At 40.1% G+C, this 20,158-nt stretch overlaps 1 protein-coding gene across 2 annotated transcripts in view; it reads right to left on the bottom strand.

Annotated features, from left to right (window-relative positions):
• The window catches only part of Pla2g4a (phospholipase A2 group IVA), a 143,735-nt gene that overhangs the window by 14,469 nt on the left and 109,108 nt on the right, over positions 1 to 20,158 (bottom strand). For both annotated transcript variants that reach the window (XM_036202269.1, XM_036202270.1), the window contains 3 exons: positions 16,222 to 16,293; positions 12,635 to 12,877; positions 7,146 to 7,330 (listed from right to left, as the gene is read on the bottom strand). In XM_036202269.1, the coding sequence (XP_036058162.1) occupies positions 7,146 to 7,330; positions 12,635 to 12,877; positions 16,222 to 16,293 (500 nt within the window). The remainder of the gene's footprint in view (positions 1 to 7,145; positions 7,331 to 12,634; positions 12,878 to 16,221; positions 16,294 to 20,158) is intronic.

The raw sequence follows: 20,158 nt of genomic DNA, 5'->3' as shown, positions 1-20,158 counted from the left end.
AAATTGTTTTTGGTTTTTTGTTTGTTTGTTGTTTGTTTGTTTGATTTTTCAAGACAGGGTTTCTCTGTGTAGCTTTGCGCCTTTCCTGGAACTCACTTGGTAGCCCAGGCTGGCCTCGAACTCACAGAGATCCGCCTGGCTCTGCCTCCCGAGTGCTGGGATTAAAGGCATGCGCCACTACCGCATGGCTTGTAAATTGGTTTTTAAAGGATGTTTCATTTTGTTTTCTTTTTAAAATCTATAATAAAATTATGCATATTTTTAAAACTAAATTTATGTATGTAAATTGGCTTTTTGGCTTCTAATTATGAAAAGAAAATAGAACTTCAGGCCTCAATGCATCAAATCAATGAGTTCTGAGTTCACTGAGAAATTCCATCTCAAACAATAAGGTGGAGAGCAATTGAGGAAGGCATCTAATATCCACTTCTCGCCTCCACACACAGGTACATATATGTTCATGTACATCACATTTTCACATGAATACACCCAATATGAACACACACACACACACACACACACACACACACACTCTCTCTCTCTCTCTCTCTCTCACACAGGCATGCATGCACACCCGTGCTAAATTTAACCTGGGGAAATTAATGTGGAAGGTTGTCAGAAAACACAGACATCATTTCTTTTTCTATGCAGTGTCAGGGGCCAGAATAAATAAGTGGGTATATAGCACCATGGTGTAAAGCCACAGACTGGGCCCAATGCCTGCATTCAAATGTCAGTTCCATAGCCTTGGAACTGTTTCTGAGCTTAATATTCTTAACTGTAAAACACAGAGTGCAATCTGAATGAAATGAATTACCATTTTACAGTACTTAGACCGGCATCTATCACACAGTAAGTGTTATACAGATATCCAGTCAATAAATAAGGATCCAGAGAAGCAAAAGTGAAGAAAACAAAAGGAAAAGAAAGGAAGAAAAGCAGGAACCATTTTAGAGAGATTCCTAAAGAGACGAGGTTTTGGGCAAACCACTAAAATTATCCTTTTTTAAAAACTACTCTGGTCATGCTGATTTGGTCAATGATAATCATTACTGGCTGACCAAAGGCACAGGCTTGGAGCCGAGGGGAAAACAGTCAGTGAGTGTTGTTAAATGGCTATCAACACTACAGCATCTAGACCCAGACAGGTGACGACAGTCATCAAGTGACCTTTCATATTGAAAACTGTCATAGATGCCAGGAAAAAGTCACACATTTTCAATGTACAGAGGACATACAAATTTTACTGCTCTTTGTGTTTTAGAAAAGTCATGAACTTTACATGCATAAATATATATTCATTCCTAAATACAACCTGCTCAGTATGTATAATTACTTCTTTGCAAGTTTTCAGGGATGACCACTGGTATTGGGTAACCAATTGGTGTGCTTTTCCCTGGGAAAGACTATTTCCCCTGCTCCCAGCATTCCTTAATTGTCTGTAGTTCTTTGTGTAGTTTTGAGGCCTTGTGGTCTTTTCCCTCAACCTCAGAAGAGAGCAAGGAGGGACAGATGGGAGGGCTTGGAGGGAAGACAGGGAAGGGGAAATGATTTGATTACATTATAATCTCAAAAAATAAGCAATAAACCCTAAATATTCTGGCAAACTAAAGGAAAAAAAAAAAAAAAAGGTCATGAACGTCAAGTTGATCAATTCTCCCAAAGATTACAAAGTTATAAAACCTGAGCGAAAAGGGATTCAACAGACACAAAAGCAGCTGTTCCATAGAACGTTTTTGCAGAATATGATTATGCTTTGCTAAAAATTGAACAGATGTAAAACATCTCGTTTGAAGTTTGAGGACACTCTTCTCATTCCTCTTTCCTCCCCCACCCACCCCGTTCAACTGACCTCCTCGTGGTATTCTACGTCGAGCACTATCCACGATTACTCATTCACCTTTACTCAATAGTCAGACCAAAGCTCATACAGTAAGGCCGTTGCTTGCGTGAGGGCAAAGAAAAGCAGCCTTCTAGTGTTTACAAACATGAGTCAGGGGATGACCAAACCGTGTGTGGCTGTGTGGAGAAAGAGGGAAAGGGAGCTCATGGAGGTAGAAGTCTGGCTATTTTTAGCTGGACGGAGTTATCCTGGAATCAGGAAGTGACGGAAACTTTCCCTTTTCTGCTCTCATCCTGATGTGGAAAAGATTAAACGGTGCTGACTGCAAAGGCCGTGATTACAGAATGGAAAAAACGTCTGCTTCCGCTGTCTCCCCTCCCTCCAAAAGACTGAGAGACAATGACACAGACGTGCGTGTGGAGAGCCCCAAAAAGGAGGGAATTAAAATCAAAACAATGTTTTGGTGAGCAAAGAAGGCCTAATTCGGACATGACATCGATACGCCAGCAGCGTGCCATGCTGTAACATCTATCAGCTGCTGCCTGATGCCCCAAGATGCTCCCCAGTTTCAAGCACTAATGTACTATAAGCTTACATAGTACTAACTACAAACACATCTCTCTATAAAGTAAAGAATTAGGGACCCTCGTTCAAAGTGATACTTTCAAAAACGCCTATGCTCATTTTCAAGCACTAAACCCTAACTTAAAAAAAAAAGTACTAACTTAAAACAATTTAATGGAAGTATATCCAGACCACAGTGCCACAGTGAGAAGGTCTTACACATGCTAATTAATTAATTTAGACACACAATACATTTCCCTATATAAATACATCTCTCTGCAAACCTAGGATATATTCTTACTACCCTGAAATTTTTCAGTATTTAAAACTTATTTTTAAGACTGGGGAGATAGATGGCCTAATAGTAAGCAAATAATGTAATATTTAAAACAACATAATGATTAAAAATATCAAAGCATCTAAGATGGGAATGACAGAACTACCACTTAGAATTCACTATTTGTAGTTATGATTACTGTCTCTTCTAGAGAGCTTGCTGGTGTTGTTTTCCTCAGGAACCTCACAGAGCAGTAAGTCTGGAGACAGAGTTTGTGTAACACTTGGAGCCATTAGCTCTCCATTAAAAGCTGTGTACATACTTGCAAAAGCATCCCTGAAGAGATCAATATTAGATATGGGTGCTCATAACAAGGCATCTGATACTCAGTGACTGAAATGGGTACGGCAGGTTGGATGGTGGCCCTAACAGAATAAACCCACATCCTAGCTACCCACCTACTGTGAATGTGATCTTAGTAAAGAAAGGGGTTCTTTAAAAAATGATCACTATTGTTATTATTATTGGTAGTGCCTTGTTTTGTTGTTTGCTTTGTGGTGTGTGTGTGTGTGTGTGTGTGTGTGTGTGTGTGTGTGTGTGTGTAGGTCAGATGACAACTTTCCAAAGTCACTTTTTTCCTTCCATTCTGAGATCTATGGCTAGAACCTAGCTTGTCAAGTTTGTGCAACCAAAGCTCTTACTGCTGAATCACCCCAGTGGCTCAGAAGAAGGCTCTTCACAATATAACTAAGGATCTTGAGCTGCGATCAGCCTTGATCATGGAGTAAGGGGTAAGTACTATGGCAGTTTTGCTAATAAGAGACAAAGAGAGACATAAATAAAAAGGCCAAATAAAAACTGAGGTAGATGGTAGAGTGCCTGGGCATGATGGCACACGCCTTTAGTAGTACCAGCACTTGAAAGGCAGAGGTAGGCAGATCTCTGTGAGTCTGAGGACAGCCTGGTCTTTAGAGTGAGTTCCAGAACAGCCAGGGCTACACAAAGAAACCCTGTCTCAAACAAACAACAACAACAACAAAAAACCTGCTGAGGTATAGACCAAGGTGATCTAACTACTCGCTAAGGAATTACCTGATGCACTAGAATATGCAAAAGGCCACAGAGTTCTATGACAAATCCTAATATCAAACACAGCCCTGCTCATACCCTGCTCATCTGATGGCCCCAGAACTGAAACAAAACACTTTTCTGTAATTGTATATAAGATGTCACTTTTTAATAGCAACTCTTGAGAAAGCAGCATGAGAAGTACACCTGCAGGTACCAGAGTCTATGCTGTTCGGTCTTCCTCGGGCAGGGTGGACTAGCAGGTTGCCTCATTAGCCGTAGTGCATTGCTGTCTACAGATCTGTCACTGGGACTGGCTTGGGTGGGTAGTTTCCCTCACTAGGCGTAGCAGAATAGTGTCCAGTCAGTACCAGCACTTCAGCTGATTTAGTCATGATGTGACCCAATGTAAGAAGTGCATCATGTGTGCATGGGAGTTCTAAACCAAGAGCAAGACCAAAGAACAACTGATAAATAAGGCTAATGTGGAAAAACACTGACTGGTTAGTCTGTGGTTCCCCCAGAACTACCTACAGGGAGACAAATGTACTGAAGACACTTGTGATGTACAGCCCACTTGGACCTTTGTTACATCGATGTCACCCCACATGCACCCTATTGCCACCTTCCTTTTCCCTTTGGTGTACAGGATAGACAGACCCATTGCTCTGGCTGGCCTTCTGGTCACAAAGCATTCTAAGGAGCAGTCAAAAGAGTTAGCCAGGCCCATATGCAATGTGTAGACTGTGATATAACATACAAGTCATGGCAAAGTGACTTAAACTCTGGCTGGCCTCTGGTCACAAAACATTCTAAGGAGTGGTAAAAGAGTTAGCCAGGCCCATGTGCAACGTATGGACTGTGATATAACATACAAGTCATAGCAAAGTGACTTAAAATACTCTTTTAATAAAATGTAGGGAAATGCACCCGTAGTGAGCCCTGAGTTCTGCTGTGCCCCAGCTTACTTTTCCCCCTAAACTCAGAGTCTGTTTGTTTATGCATAGTCTGCCCAAAGGCCATGAGGATTACTGGCAGCTAAGCCTCAATGGTAAATCAAACAGATATTGCCTGTATCTACATTATTAAATGACTAATAAAACCAGAACTTGATCAAATGAAACACAGGGCTGCTTTTTCATGAGACTCTTTATACCAGTTGGGAGGGAGGGGTTGTTGTTTTATTTGTTTGTTTTGTTTTTACAGTGTGTCCTATCTTTCTAAAGAAAACAGTATCCCTTTGTAGTGATAATGTTAACTTAGAAGTCCAGTTCCAACATAGCTAACACAACTATGGTTGCCTTTATCAAAACCCAGGATATTCACCACTATATAGCTTCCCCCAAAATGTGAGATTTAACTATACTTAGGGAATGCTACATGTATCAATAAACAATAAATGACATAAATGGCTGTTTCTTTTCTTTTCTTTTTCTTTCCTTGTCTTTTTGAAATAGGGTTCATGTAACCTATGCTGGTTTAGAACATGATCAAGGTAGCTGAGTATGATCTAAACTTCTACCCTCCTGCCTCTACTTCCCAAATGCTGGAATTGCATGGGTACTAACACCCTGGGTTTTCTGAGGTGCTAGGTATTGAACTTAAAGCTTTATTCATGGCAGGCAGGCACTCTACCAACAGAGACACATGCCCAGTCAATGGTATAATTTCTTACCCATATTTATAGTCTATTCTTTAATGAAAAATGATGTCTATATTTTAATATCAAAAGCAAAAATGGGGACCAGTGAGATGGCACAGTGGATAAAGGTCTAATGAGTTAGAGCCCAGAGACCCACATGAAGGAAAGGAGAAAACTAATTCCCACAAGTTGTCATCGGACTTCAACACATAAGCCCACATACACACACACACACACACACACACACACACACACACACACACACACACACATTTTTAAAAACAGAAATTGGGGGCTGGGGAGATGGCTCCCTGATTAAAAGCACTTGGTTTGGTTTGCAAGCACAAGGACCTGGTTTCTTTCTCCAGCACCTATGCAAAAATCCGGGCATGGCTGCAAATGCTCGTGTCGCTAGCATTGGGAAATGGAGACAGGCAGGACCTGAGAGCTAGCTGACCATCCAGCCTAGCAAAGGGTGTGTGCTTCTGGTTCAGTTGGAAGCTCTGCCTCAAAGGAATAAGGTGGAGAGGGATACCTCCCATCCTGCTCTTGCCTTCACGTAAGGGGTCCGTGCATCATTGCACATTCATCTGAGTGCTTACATGTAAGACTCTCTCTCTCTCTCTCTCTCTCTCTCTCTCTCTCTCTCTCTCTCTCTCTCTCTCTCAGACAGATCAGAAGAGGGAATAAAATCGAAATTCCAGCAGCTTTTATCCAGAAGTGGTTGGTATACATTCTAATTGTTCATGTATCATCTAAGTATATATTCTTCTTAATAATAAACAATGAAACATTTTAAGACTCTTGAAAAATATAATGCCTTTTTATTTGTATTACTAAGTGGTATCCTAAAACTCCTTGGTAGTATCCTCTCATCTAGTAGTAAAGTTCTGACTCATATGAAATTATGGCTTTGACATTTTGCACTCCCATTGGCTAAATGAATAATACAGTGTCTTCCACCATCGGCACCACCTCCTTGGAGTCATTCCTGGAACCTACCTCCTCCATGCTCCTCATGGGTCACCAGGTTCTATCCGTGGCTTGAACAGTGCAAGATTTTATTATCCTATGCTGAGGTTACAGTAAGTCATAGTTTTAACCTTTTGCCTTCCACCCACCAGCTCAGGTTAATCATCCTAAGATTCCAATTTCATGATTTCATTAGTCTGCTGGAAATCCTCCACCAATCTCCATTTCCTACCTTCCAAACTCAAAAATTTTCCCCAGAGCCCTCTTAACAGGCTTAACTTCTGTCTGTTACAATCAGAACACCCCATCTTTCCAATGTGCTCACTGCTATTTCTGTGCGGTTTGCATTCCATTCACTTATTCCCCTGTTCACTGGCTCCAGGAAGCACCAACACACTTTTATATTGATCTTCTATGATGTATATAATTTGGTATTGTCGCAATCAACTCTTGTTTTCTTGTCTGAACACTACTAACAGCCTCAAAAGAAATAAAATATGAACACATTTTGAACATGTGAGGTTTTAAGATATTTAAGACATGTTATTATATCCATTACTTAGTCTAGAAGCTTTCAGTGCTTGCCACAATCAGCTTGAACTGTCAATTTGACACAGCCTAGAGTCACCCAAGAAGGGAGTATTAATTGAGTGATTGTCCAGATCAGACTGGCATAGGGGCATTGTCTTGATTCTTAATGGATGTAGGGAGATCCAGCCCACTGTGGGCTGCACCCTCCCCTGGGCATGCTCCTATTCTCCTTACCAAAGTCTTCTTACCTTGAAAGGAGGGCTTGTGTCACTTGGCCTTGCAGAAAAGTCAAAGGAGATGATGAGATCCACACCTCTCTGAGGTCGTAGAATCAAGGGATATGGCAGGTTAAAAGTGAGCCCACTGTCCACAACATGAATCTTTTTACTTTTGACATCTAATGGTTCATATATTCGTTCAAATTCATCTGGATCTTTAAAAAGGAAAGGTAAGACAAGAATAAATTAATAGTCTTTAGAAACTATTAGTTTAGAAACATAAATGTTTATTATAAATTTGAGAGACAGAATTCCATGTGATCTGCCCCCCTAAGTTTGTTAGAATCGGGTATGGATTTAACTCTGGCAAGTGTAGCTAAATTAATAACTTTAAGTCTTAGTTCTTTATCTGTGGTACCAGAACAAGAACAATTATCAAGCAAGATGCCAAGGGAAGAACTAGTTCAGGCCCTAGTATTGACACCAGCCACAATGTCTTTAGTACCACTATCTCCCATCACGGGGTCTTTACTGATTTGAAAACGTTTCTTCAGACATCATCTTGTTTAATGTTTGCAGAAGAGAAGCAAAGGAGAGGACATTTAGAAATGCAGAGTGAAACGAACTACAAGACATTTAGAAAATAAAACAACTGGGAACAGATTCATCTGCTTCTCCCTGGGCTGAGTGCTCATTATACTAAGGGATGAGGGTCCAATATAGAAGACCAAACCTCACACCTCATAAGCATGAGTTGGATGTCCCCATTCAGGCACAATTCTTGGCACTGAACAAGCCAAGTAAACTATAATAGATACTATGAGTCTACAACCAAGTAAGTAAAAGCACTGACAAGCCAGTATGGTGAGGATCTCTGTGGTGCAAAGGAACAAAAGACTCATATTGTCTATGAGTGAGCATCTATGTGTTCCAGGATCAGGGGAGACATTTCTGAGAAGGCATCCTTAATCCAAAACAAGAATAATGACACAGAACCACCTAACCAAAGGAGTTTAGAACTTGTAAACTATCCATTCATTTCTCAATTGCTTATTTAATAGTTTCAGAACACCTACCCTGAAGAACTGACAATATGGAAGTCAAAACTAAAGCATACAACCAAAAACACTGACAGCATTTGAAATGAACAGCTTAAGAAAGCATCCACTACAATGCATAGAAATGACCCATGAATGCCTTCTAGCTCTATGAAAACATACCAATAACATTTGATCATGATTAAACACAATGACATTAGAAATTTTAATGATAGCATTTGTTTAAATGCAGTAATTTTTTCTAATACAATAAAGCAAAAGAATTCATAAGGTGTTTTCTTTGGCTTTGCAAACCCAGGGTTTTCTCTTTAAATTTTAGCTAAGAGATTCATCAAAACAGATCAGGAAACTAGCTGTCTCCTCCTTTCTTTCTTAAGCCCAAGATGGCCTTTGAGGGGATGCTCAGATGTGGATGAGTTCCAAACTGGCATGAGGCTGAATACCACTGTCCTGGCTCCAGGTAAACTGACATTAAGTAAGTTTTTATTGTGTTGCCATCTGTATAAGTTTGTGAAATATTAGTAGCTGTTCCATACACAAGTTAGAACTTCCATGATCAAACAGATTTAAGAAAGTCAGGATTAAACAGCTACAGTAACTACCAAGTAGACAGCATGTTCCTATTCTCCTTATCATGCCTGAGAGCAACAGCAGTTTGTGTGAAAGGCAACTTAATCCCATCATACGGCTTTCCAATAGTTACCATTTGTTTTCATTTTATAGCAAAATGCAGATTATACCATCTAATTGTTCAAGACATTCAACTAATAAAAGGCCTGCCTGGGTTTCAGATGTCAATCTGCTTTGAAAATATATATTTGAAACCTCAGAGTAACACTTAAACTCAGTAGGCTATCCCAGCATGTTATGAGGTAGAGGTATCAGATTTTGAAGGCATATTTTAGGACTAATTTATCATGTGACAACTACTAAAATGTAGAAAGTTTGTCTCATGCTACAATGGGCAAACATCCTGCCGTGATTGAAAGCATACCAACTCCCCAAGCCTGTGAGTGAGTTAATCTGGTTCTTCAGCAAGTGTACAAACAACACTGTGTCATAAACCTTCCTAATGTTGTGACCCTTTAATACAGTTCTCATGTGGCAGTGACCTCCAACCATAACATTATTTTCATTGCTACTTTATAAATCTAATTTTGCTACTGTTATAAATCATAATGTAAATATCTGATGTGTAGGAAAGCTGATAGGTGACCCCTGTGGAAAGGTCATTCAACCCCCAAAGGGGTTGCAACCCATAGGTTGAGAACCACTGACTTAAAGAGTTCAGTTGTATGGAGGAATTCAACACAGAGATTTAATTTACAACAGACAAATATTTGGATATCTGTGTTCTGAACTCTGGCCTGAATTAACTCATGTCAACTTCTCATTCCAGATAGTGTGTCATAGTAAACACTATAAACACAAAGTAAACAGGAAAGAAGTCATGTGACTAATGAAAAGCCCCTCCAAAATTTGTTTCTATAGACATTTAACTATTTTACAGTAACCTATTAATAGGTTTTTTTTTAGAACTTGTAAGGAGATAGAATTTATCTTTGTAAAGCCCCCATCCAGAAAAGCACTAATAAATTTAGTTAATTCAGTCTAATATACAATTATATTTAGTAATGGTTGTATCTAAACAATAAATGTGCATGAATTTGTTATTGAAATGATTGGAACTTTTCCCTAAATATTTCATTCTAGTAAACATAAAATACATAAAAAATCAATTTTAATGTAATGTTTACTGAGGTTTAAGAATACACCTTTTCCCAAAAATCATTAACATGAAACAACTTTAGGTTAGAACATATTGTTCTTGCAAAGGACCTAAGTTTTGTTCCAAGCACCCAACATCAGGAAATTCACAACTGGAGCTCCAGCTTCAGGGAGCTGACACCCCTCTCACCTCCTACATACAAATAAATAATAAAAATGAAAATCTCTAAAAACAAATCTCAAAGACAAATATTTAGTGCATATGATGTATATTTTAGGATGATTGATATGTAGTTCCTTATGCTGTTTTTATTCTTTTAATGGCTAGCAAATCTTTTTTCCCCCAGAGGAAACAAATGTGGCAAGGTGGTCTACACAGCGATTCAAACCTCACGGCTAGGGGAAAATCCCAGCCTGGCCACTATACAGCAATGCTTTCATTTCACAGTACCCTCAAGAGCAGGATGGCTGATTTTCTCTTTCCTATTAGTGTTAGTATAGCCAAAATATAGCAATCTTTCCATGAAGCAGCTCTTGGAGCAAAGGCCAATGAGGTGTTTCTAATCTTCATGAAGGCAACGATTATATTTAATATGTCGCCTAGTGAGTCTTGAGGACCAAGCAACATGGCGAGTGCTTCTAAACTCTGTGAATTCGGAAAGGAATGAAGGAAAGAAACCAGGTGAAGACTCTGAACAACTGTTCAGGCAGGATGAGCAATAAAAGTGTAATTCCCGCAGTCACCAAATCTGGCTAATAAAAATTCAGGATGACCAACTTTAATCTGCATTTCACACAAGCAAGCAAACAAATGATTACGTAGTCTCGATATGCAGTAAAGGTTTTTGTGTTATTTGTATACACACAAATGTTTACTATTAAAATTTTAACTGGGGATTTTTTTGTTTTGTCTTGCAGTCCTAACACTGGCAAACAAAATCATATTAAATACTACAAAACTGTCGAACAAATTCATATTAAATACTACAGAACTGCCAGTAAGTTCTGAGAGTGTGGAGTGAGCTAGTGAGCTGGTTAGAACACCCGTGCTACTCAAACTCCAGAGGAATTGTGTTGGCAAAGTGATAATGGAAAAGGAACGAAACAAAGTATACACCAAGAAAACTTCCATTCTTACATCAGCAAAACAATGACTAACACAACCACAGGGAGAGTGTGTAGAGGGGAAGACTCAGAGGCTGGCCTCAGAGACCCGAGGCTCAAGCTCAGATTTGTTGAGCAGTTTGGGACAAAAATAATACAATTCTTTTCTTGGTAATCCTTGCCGAGAAAGTTAAACTACCGAAGGTTCTTTAATAGATCTAAATGCTATGAGTATAATATGCTCAAACCTAATCAGCAGTCATCATAAAGCACAAGGTTCCAAACACTCACCATAGGGAGGTGAAGAAGTACAACCATGTGCCACAACATGAGAAAAATAATGCCACCAATTCACGAGAAAAATAATGCCACCAATTGAATGTTTTAACGCCTTCTTAGTTCAGGTGAGTTTACTTTACCATAAGTAGACATTTATTACAGCTAATATAAATAGAATAATTGGAATTTTATAATAATATATATCTAATAGCTGGAATTATAAATACATAATTAAAAGTAACTCCTGTCCTAGAGCTGAAGTTTATACACACAATACAAAACACAGTGTTTGTTCCTCTTAAAGTCAAACACCAATTAGAAAACAATAACGAAATCAGAAACCTATTGTAATTTCAAAAATATTTTGTAGGAATGATGAACAAAGGGAAATGGGAAAGTTTTGGGAGGTTGTATTGTTTCAAATATCTGAAGTTTTACAGCATCTTGGCAATGACCTAAGACAGAAATGATTGAGAAATGACGTTTGGACAATTAAGGAGAAATGATGGTGTGGCAGAGAAAAAATTTAAGCTCACCACAGAAAAAGACATGTTGCATATTATTCATTACATAAGCAGATGTAACACTTAATCTATGATGCAGGGCACTGAAGAGTAAAGGTTACTATTCTTGGTCATTTGGTTAATGACAAGTCTAAAAGTGACTAGATTCTTCCAGGGCAACTTCACCAAGTTTCCTAATCTTTCTGAAAACTGGAGTGACCATTTCCCTGTCCCCATGGTCGTTGCAGACTGATCCATTCCAACCCCTGTGCTGCATGCTCCTCTCTACCACAAGAGGGCGCCAGGCCTAGCACACCTACACCACATCCTCAAAGCTCCATCCATGGAGACCTGGCCCTTTCCAAAGAGGCCCGCCCACGGGAAAGGAAAGAGGAAATGAGACATAGCTGTGTTTCTTCTCTTTCCACTGCCAGGCACGGTTGTGGAGGCGTTTGGGGAATGGTTCTGGTGTTTTTGGAGTCACTCCTGGATGCCCTGGGCCTGCTTCTCTAATCCTTGGAACCATTGTGTAAGCAACCCCTTCTCTACTTTACACTCATTGTAATTATCACAGTAGAGGTTTCCGGTTGTCTGTAAGTGAACCCTGACCAATAAAACAAAAAAGGCTTGTGGTAGTTCAAAGAACATTTTCTATAGTAACAGGACTAGGCCATTTCCTAGCCAATGTATTTTTCTTCAAAAACAAAACAAAATGAATGTCCCTCGCAAGTCAATGTTCTTACAATTGAGTCTAAATAAATGTTAAGGGGAATTAAAATGCTTCTCCCCAACACAGAGTCAAGATGTGCTAACTTAGGTCCCCGGAGGCTCCCGCTTTGGTGCGTACCTGCTACAGCTGCATCCAGCTCATCGTCGTCGAAGGAATCCTGGGGGGTGAGGTCTCTCAAAGGAGACAGTGGATAGGACGTGTTGAGATTCAAGCCCAACATGAAGTTGTGCACCTTCCCTGCGCGGCCTTCTCGGGTATTGAACAAAGCTGAGTCACTCACCAAGGCCATCAGCATCCGATGGACCCAGCTTGCTTGGTTGTCATTTTGGTACTCTCTTTCAGCCTCTTCATTCTCGGTGCCTGAGGCGAAGGAACAGAGCACGTGCCGAATTTGTACACGAATGCCAAAAAGTAGGGTGTTCTGTTGTTGTTGTTGTTGTTAACTTAATTTGCTTAATCACAAAATTAAAACTAAGGTTCTAGGTCTTTGATCCAGTATGTTTATTTGCATAAAACAAGTGCCCAGTCACTTTTCAAGTGTTCATAGTTACCTTTTACCTACACACAGTGTCATTCTATGTTCTTCACTTATGCCTCTTGGTCCATTTAGATTTTTCATATACACTTAATTTTCTTTCTCCCTCTCCCTAGCTCTTCTCCATCCAACACACCACACACACATGCACACACACACACACACACACACACACACACACACACACACACACACGACAGAGAGAGCGCAACTGTATTACTTAATACTACCATCTATGTTTCCTAATTTTTCCTAAGTGTCCATATCTTGCTTCATAAACATCCAAGGATTACCAAAGTTAGAAGGGACAGCAGAAAGACCCACCAAATGACTGCTGATAAATAAACATGCTCATGCACTGATCATACCACCCATTACTTCATCCTTGCTTATAAAGTCTGGGGATTTAAAGCCCTGTAATTTAAACAAACAATACAAAGTGTTTCTAAAGTCACCAGTGGTCCAAAGAAGCAATCACAGATGACTTTCCCCTCTGAAACCTGTGCCCATGTTAACTCCTGGGAACTGCTCACTATCTGTGTTCCCATCCTCTCTCCACTTGGTGCTAGCTATGAGCCTCTTCCCCTCCTTCATTTCCTCATTAGGAAACCTCATAAAATTGTTCGAGGATTAATGTGATTTGGATCTCAGTGTGAAGTTCTCAGAGAAGTGCCTGGCTTTACAATCTAGCTACAAACAGAAAGCCTCACAGCGGCCAGCTGCAGCTGAACCTATCAGCATTACCCACTCACATCAAAACGAAAGAACCTCTGCTCAAACCCCTTCTGTTATGACTTCTAGAAACTCTGCAAATAAGTATACAGGCTTATATTAAACTCTGTGTGTGGAGGTGGTTGCTTTTATTTTTGTTTTAATTCTTTAGTGTTTTGCCTGCACAAATGGTCTGTGTACAGTGCATATGTATTGCTTGATAAGACCAAAAGAGGTCGTCAGATCCCTTGGAACTGGAGTTATAGATGGTTGTTGGCTGCCACAAGAGTCCAGTGCTTTTAACTGATGAGCCAGTTCTCTAGTCCCCTGTGTGTGTTTTGAGAGATGAGTGTCTACATTCAGCTTCTATAATTTCCAATAAATATATGCAAAACAGAAAGCCATAGACAGACAAGGAGTTAACTTAAGTACTTATAATAGAGTGAAAGAAATGAATGAAAAGGTTGCACACATCATGCTTCCAATGATGCACCATTCCAGAAAAGATGAAACTATGGAGACAGCAAAGTAATTAGTTTTCCTCAGTTGACAGAGGGATGGTTAGGTAGAGGAGAGAAGATTTTGAGAGCTGTAAAACTACCCCATGTGACACCATTGTGCTAAATACTTCTCACCACCATCCTCCATACAGGGCACAACCCCAGAGTGAACTCTCATGGGAACAGAGACTGTGACATGTCAATAGAAGTCATTTGTTATAACAGAGGCACTGCCCAGATGGGACAAGTCATAGTGGGGGACCTTGTCTGGGAAAGATAGGGCAGGAGACTTTAGCAAAATGACTTATCTGTTCCATCTTTCATGGAACCGAAAATGGCTCTCAGACTATTTATTTAAAAGGCACAGTGAGAACTAAGAAAAATATATTCACAAGGCCAACCTCTAAGTTAAAATGAAACTAAAACGAAAACAGCAAATTCAAAGTTCTTGAACTGCTCGGCCTCAAAAGCCAGCCAGTGCTGAGCAGTGACTAAATTTTCTGGCCTTCTATATCGGTTTCCTCACCCAGTAACTACCAGCTAGGTCTACTTCAGAGCCCTCACTAACTAATTCGCAAAGTGCTAACCATGCCATGCTGCGTGTGTGCCCTTCGAGCTCGCTTGGTTCCTTCATTAAAAACAAACCCAATGGACTGCACCTCTCAGCGGTCAGTGAGCCACCGCAATTATACGATGTCCTTGATAAGAAAAAAGAATCAAAATGCAAGTCTGAACAACTAACAAAATGTAAAACTTAAAGTTTTAGATGAAGACTTTAGAATTTAGACTTATTTCTTGCAGGGTGGGGGGTCTTTCCAGGACTCCAGCTTATTAATAAGCAGGGCTGCTGCACAATGAGCAAACCAGTGCTGAAACCTAGCTGGGCTCAGCTCTCCTCAAAGCTTAGGTGCCCCGGAGAAGAAGGGTGCTTTTAGTATTCACAAGCCACCGAGCACTCCTGCCCATGCCATGGCCATGTGCAACTACATCCTGCGGTGAGGCAACTGCTCTCTGTCTTGCATAAACTCATCCTGTGAAGAAATAACAGCAGGCCGGCTATGAAAAAAGAATCTCTCTTTTTAGTGATAATTGGAAAGGGTAGAAAACAAACCATCCCCACATGCCTACCACGCCTGGGAGAATTCATTGCTTTGGACAAAGCAGTTTTCTGCTTTCTCAAGTCTAGACAGTCATATTCAAAAGGCAAAAGACTCTTCTAGTTCTAAATGCTTAGCTGTTGTTTTTCATGTTGTACTCTTGTGTGTTTGTTTTTGAACTACTAAGCACATTTTTATGAACCATTTTGTTGGAAAAATTGCTGTCAACGTATACAATCTCTACATTTTTCTACACTAACGAATACCATATTGCAACAAGTATCTCTGATCCTCACATTCATCCTCATCCCAAATGTGCTGCTAACTGTTTTGACCCACACCAAACTGAGATCCAGGGGCATTGTCCCAAAGCAGGTCAAGTGATCAACAAGTCTTGATAATTTTAACACACTTCACCACGGCATTTTTCCTTAGAGTTGAGTTACTAATGGTGACAGAAAGCTAAAGAATGTGTTGATAGTCAAACCTTTCAGATAGCTTAATGACAATTTAAATAACAACATTTTCATTCATTTTAAAGCAAATTAAATGTATTCCCCAATCCCACTTTCCACACTAAGACATCCAGCTCACTAATCTGGCCAGAACAGAATTCAGTATTGCCACCATCTCAGAAAGGTTCATCTGTTGTCCTGCAAATATGTTTGAGGCTTTAAAAGAAAGGAAAATATGGGATTCTACTGCCTCAGCTCTTAGGTTCTATGCAATAGTCCTGTCTCTCACGGGACAGCCTCCATACTGACACTTCAGGACTCAGAACATCATCGGCACACAGAGGGGGCTTGGACAATGCTCTCTCCTCTCTGCTCACAGTCCGAAGGGATGCTTTCACTCTCTTACCTTTGGGTGCTTGGGCCTCATCATCACTGTCAGAACTGTCATTACTCACAATGTGTTTTGCTGTAATATTTTCTGTGGGAAGAAGACAAAACCATTGAGGCATCTCAGGGATCAAAATTCACAACTATACTTACTACAAAGATGAGGGAGCGGTGGCCCACGCCTTTAATCCCAGCACTCAGGAGGCAGAGGCAGGCGATCTCTGTGAGTTTGAGGCCAGCCTGGTTGAGGAAGTAAGTTCTAAGCCAACCAGGCCTATGTGGTGAGACTAGGTCGTCTTTCTTTTTTTAACGACAAAGAAATAATCTGAGCAAAACTATAGAATGGGGACTATTGTGTCTACATGGAACTTTGCGTTAGTGTTGTAAATGGAGACTCATGGGATTCACCAGTTCTTAAAACCTTATCACTGGGTTGCCAAATATCCCAGCGAACAAAAAGTAATTAGTATAAATTTGTCCATTCCTAGTCTTAAGGAAGGGTTTGTATGAGTTCATCTTAATTTTAATAGTAATAACTGCTTGATTACAACTTTAACTAGTGTTTCTTAAGGTGGATAAAGGACACCATCCAAATCTACAAGCAGTCTACAATAGTCTCCAGAATATGAAGAAAGTGCACTCATTTTAACTAACCTCTGGTTTCTGCCAACACTGAAAAAAATCTGTTGATGTTCAGTACGTTAAGAATTGTGTGTTCCCTTCAAAACATACTAAGACCAGCATGAGAACTGAGGGGCACAAAGACAGCAGCAAAATACGGTGTCATCATTAGCCACCCTTTTCCCAGGGGAAATGAGCCTCATTTGTGGACCCTGGCCATTGTTTTTGTGATCACCATTTGCAGAAAAATCAGACTTCTGGCCGATTCATATGAACTATCCCCAGTGTGACTTTTTTCTTCCTCTTTGGTAGCAAATAGAAAAGATGGTTTTTCTTTATTGAATTTCAAGGCACTAGTTCTGAATTTAGAAATTTCATTCACAGAACCATTTGGTAAGCTGTAAGTCCAGAAAAGTAAAGGTGTGGCATGTGGCTTCCCCTTACTTCTCTCCAGATGTTTGTTACACTCACATAAAGGACAGGTGCATAGATGGTTATGCAACAGAAAAGTTAGTAAATTCCTGGGAGCTTAAAACTTTAGTTTTACTGGCGTTAGTTATAAATGCAAAATTCAACAAAATAAAGCACTCAAATGCTCATGTGATTGTTCTTTTCCTGTTATAACTGTGACAGCAGTAATTCTGTGGTACAGTGGATGGGCAGAGTAAGAAAAGATCCGTTCCACATGTCATACTTCTGGTGGCTTTGTCGCTGCGGGTATGTTCTTTGCTCTCCTTAAGCATTTCTTTTTATCTGTCACCGTTGTTTTGGTTTTGCTCTACTTTGGCTGCGTTTGGTATGTTAATTTAGGAAAATCACATTGTCTTCTTTATAAGGATGTTTTCAGGGCATGAACGGTTGAACCTGAACTCTTATTTTCTATCTTTATACAGCTCTTTCAAGAAGCAAAATCACACGCATATAAACCTCTTTGAGAAAATCAATCATTTCATTTAAAGTTATCTAACTACGGCCCAGTCTACCATAACATCTTTGTTAAGGTAAGAGACTGAAAGAACTGGTAACAACCCCTCCCTGGGTTGCCCCTTAATAGGGAGACCTCAGTCAGTCAAAAGAAGAAGCAGTCCCCAGAAACCCTGAGTCCCCTCGGTCACCTCTTCGGTTTCATTTCTGGAAACCCTTACATAATCTGGGGTGGCATGCCTCCTGCTGACCAGCGGAGCCCAAGTACACAACATCCTTTGCCCTCAGTCTGACACAGAACAGCCAGCATCCAGACTGCTGGCCTCAAGGGGACTTCTCCAGGGAGACTTCTCAGCACCATGTGCTGTAAACGGCTCCCTTTTCCTTGGCCTGGAGCCACTGACTCGCCCACCTTCTGATGTGTGATTTCAGCCCTATTCTCTTCCTGCCTTGGGAGAAAAAAAAATAATTAACCTTAGTTATCAGGATTATTCAGTGGAGAAGGAACACAGGAAACAGGCCACCCAGCGTGGGCTTCCCCTCTGCTTTCCTTTCTCTTTTTCAAAATCTTCACGTAATTCAGAAAAGACTGAGTGACTCAGAAAAGACTGAGTGACTTCCACAAAACTAAGGTTGAAAACAGGGCATCCACCTGGGACGCTGCTATTAAAATAAACCAAGCAGGATGACCTCATCCTATACTTTAGCCCAGGCTAATTCAGTTCTTTCCATGAAGCCCAGGTTTGGTTCAGTCTTACGGCCTTCCACCCTCCCTGGGTAATCTCTGTTTGTTGCGGTTGCTGTTACAATGTTGGGGATCAAACCCAGGACCCTGTATACACCAGACAAGCGCTCTACCACTGAGCTACCTCCCAGCCCTTCATCCTTGTAGAATTTGATTGTAGTTTAACCATGAAGAGATTGTGACTCTGCACTGGAGACCACCTCGAGCTCCAGATGGTACCCACATTGCCAGCTTCTTACCAGAGGGATGCTTTGATGACACCAAGTACCACAAGCAACAAGTGGCCTTTCTGTTTGTTTTTAATGTCTAGTTAGCAATAGTTGTTTCTAATGAAATAATAAAATTTACTTTTCCAATGCTTTCTTAAGAATGATCCAAGTGAACAAATAGTATTCCTAAAGAGAAGATCAATGAATCTTTGCACACTGCATATAACTATCAACAACTGAAACCAAGTCTCTCAGGAGAAACAGTACTCAGAATGACATGTATGGCACTCCAGGCCATGTTAACATCACATTCTTGCATATAGAACTTCATTATATCAATTGTCATTTTCCATGATCTCCAAAAGCTACATATTAGAAAAAACTATAACACAGTAAGCTTTTCACGTAAACATATTCTTTTTTTTTTTTTTTGAGGCAGAGTTTCTCTGTGTAACTTTGCGCCTTTCCTGGATCTCGCTCTGTAGCCCAGGCTGGCCTCGAACTCACAGAGATCTGCCTGCCTCTGCCTCCTGAATGCTGGGATTAAAGGCATGTGCCACCACTGGCTGGCTCGTAAACACATTCTTAAAATAAATTGAGTGTTCAAAAAAAAAATCCATTGTTTTTATTCTGTGTTCCCAAACAGACCTGTGATATGACATAGACAGGAGAAAAAAAAAAAATAAGGTAGGTAATTGACTGGTAGCCCTGATCTCTGATACACTGGCCCCCAATGCATTCATTCATTGTTGTTTGTTAGTTTTATTTCTGAGAGAGGACTTCATGTATCCCAAGGAGTTCTCTAACCATGAGATGTAGCCAAGGATGACCTTGAACTTCTCACCCTTCTCTCGCCATCTTCTGAGTACTAGGATTACAAACCACACCTGGTTTATGTTTCTAGGGATCAAATCAAGGACTTCTCAGACTAACAAGCACTTTACCAACAGAACTGCATTCTTGACCCAAAAATTCTAATTCAGCACTCTAAGGCGTCTTCCCACAGTCCATCAAAACATAGTGCTTACTAGATGGAAATCGCAAGACTCTGGGCAAGTCATGAATGCATGCTCTACTTTCTTTAAAAGTCAAATTTATTCATTCAGGTAAATATATTCCTACGGCACTCATCTAATGATAACTATAAAGAACTAGTCCTCAATAGAGTTAGTCTACTTTTTCAAGATTTATAAAACTTGTTTTTAAATTATTACACATGAATTAGATGTCATGAAAACCATTGTTTTGGCTTACAAGATATGACTTAATTTATCTGCTTTAAAAAAAATCTGTGTCATAGGATAGGCTAACAAAACTTTAGTAAGTTAGCACTATGTAGATGAATTCATCCCTAAAAAATTCTGTGTTCATGTGTTAATAAACCTAGTCTTTAAAAGGCTACCTTTATTGTCCTAAAAAGGAGTACTCACTAACAAAAATAATGTTTAGAAATATAG

This window comes from Onychomys torridus, chromosome 11 (genome assembly GCF_903995425.1).
Source record: "Onychomys torridus chromosome 11, mOncTor1.1, whole genome shotgun sequence".
Taxonomy (NCBI): domain Eukaryota; kingdom Metazoa; phylum Chordata; class Mammalia; order Rodentia; family Cricetidae; genus Onychomys; species Onychomys torridus.
This window is presented reverse-complemented; position numbering and strand designations above follow the sequence as displayed.